Here is a 1,436-nt window from a genome sequence, read left to right as displayed (position 1 = left end):
GGGGATGTCCGGGCTGGAGGGGCCTCCTCTGGCAGCGCAGGACACTGAGGTGGGGGGAGCGCAGCCGCCCCGCCGCCCCGGGCTCTCCCCAGCCCTGCCCCGGCCGCACTCACGTCCTCCAGCACATCATAGTAGGCCTTGATCTGCGCCTCGATCTCATCCTTCCGCCGCATCAGCTCCTGCACGTCGCTGATGGTCACCGGGCCCATCGGGGGTCTCTCCGGCGCGGCCCTCTCGTCTCCCGATTCCCTCCTCTCGTCTCCCGATTCCCTCCTCTCGGACATCTCTGAACCGCCGCTGGAGACGTGACGTAGCGGAAAGAGCGACGACTACGGCTTCCCCCGCGGGCCAAAACTCCTCTACCCGCGACCTGGGACGAGAAGGGGAGGGGGATGGGAGGGATCCGCATGTAGGGGGTAGGGGCGGAGCTAACACACGTTGCTAGGCAGGGGGCGTGGCTCCTTACGGGGGAGGAGCCAGAAACCCCGCCCCAGCTGGAAAGCCAAGGGGACGAAGATTTTTAACTGGTGCTTTGTATTCTGCCTTTTAAAAAACTCTTATTGATATATATTGGTGTGTTACATCATCTTCATTTACAAATACTTCCCTGCACCCTTACCTCCTTCGTGAATCAGCCCGTGTAAGAAAGATTACAAAGAGGGGGGAAAAAACCCACCTGACAAAGTCTGACCGTGTAAGCAGTATTCCACCTCCCCCAAAGGGAGATGCACTCTCTTATTGCTTACTGGAGGGGCTGGGGCGGAGGGGGAGTTTAGTTGTATTAATTGCACGGGGTCCATTTTCGGCCGCTTTTTTATCTTTCCACTGAACACACTCGAGAGCCCCTGTGTATATTGTTTTCCTAGTTCAGCTTCTCAGCTTCTCTTTCTTCTAAGGTCCTCCGAGGCGCCTCTGAATTGTTAATATGCATTATTTCCTGAGGGGAAGTAATATTGCATTACATTAAGGAACTACTATTTGTTTAGCCAGTCTTACACTTGAAGGATGTGTCTCTAGTTCTTTGCTACCACAAAAAAATCTTGCTATAATTATTTGCATATGGAACTTTTCTTTCTGTCTTTAAGCTCTGTGCCAACTGTGGGACCGATGGGTCAAAGAATATTAATAACCCACATTTTTCATATTGCTGAGAGTCATAGATGTGGACCTTAAACATCACCCAGTCCAATCTCCAATCACTTTCCTTTTTAAAAAATGTAAAGAGTATTTTATTTTTTCCAATTATATGTAAAGACAATTTCCAACTTTCATTTTAAATAAGATTTTGAGTTCCAAATTTTTCTCCCTCCCTCCGTACTCTCCCCCCACCCCAGACAGTAAGCAATTTGATACAGGTTATAGATGTGCAATCATCTAAAACATAATTCCACGTTAGTCAAGTTGCAAAAGAAGAAACAGAACAAAAGGCGGGGGAA

At 49.5% G+C, this 1,436-nt stretch overlaps 1 protein-coding gene across 1 annotated transcript in view; it reads right to left on the bottom strand.

Moving 5' to 3' along the window:
• The window catches only part of PSMD9 (proteasome 26S subunit, non-ATPase 9), a 15,503-nt gene extending 15,155 nt beyond the window's left edge, over positions 1 to 348 (bottom strand). The window contains exon 1 of the mRNA XM_069081769.1: positions 114 to 348. Within this exon, the coding sequence (XP_068937870.1) occupies positions 114 to 284 (171 nt within the window). The 5' untranslated portion in view covers positions 285 to 348. The remainder of the gene's footprint in view (positions 1 to 113) is intronic.
• Positions 349 to 1,436: the final 1,088 nt, after the last annotated feature.

Source organism: Petaurus breviceps, unplaced genomic scaffold (assembly GCF_028583685.1).
Source record: "Petaurus breviceps papuanus isolate PSGF00001 unplaced genomic scaffold, PetGlider_PUasm1.0 99, whole genome shotgun sequence".
Classification (NCBI taxonomy): domain Eukaryota; kingdom Metazoa; phylum Chordata; class Mammalia; order Diprotodontia; family Petauridae; genus Petaurus; species Petaurus breviceps.
The sequence above is the reverse complement of the archived record's forward strand: the minus strand, read 5'-3'. Positions and strand labels throughout refer to the sequence as shown.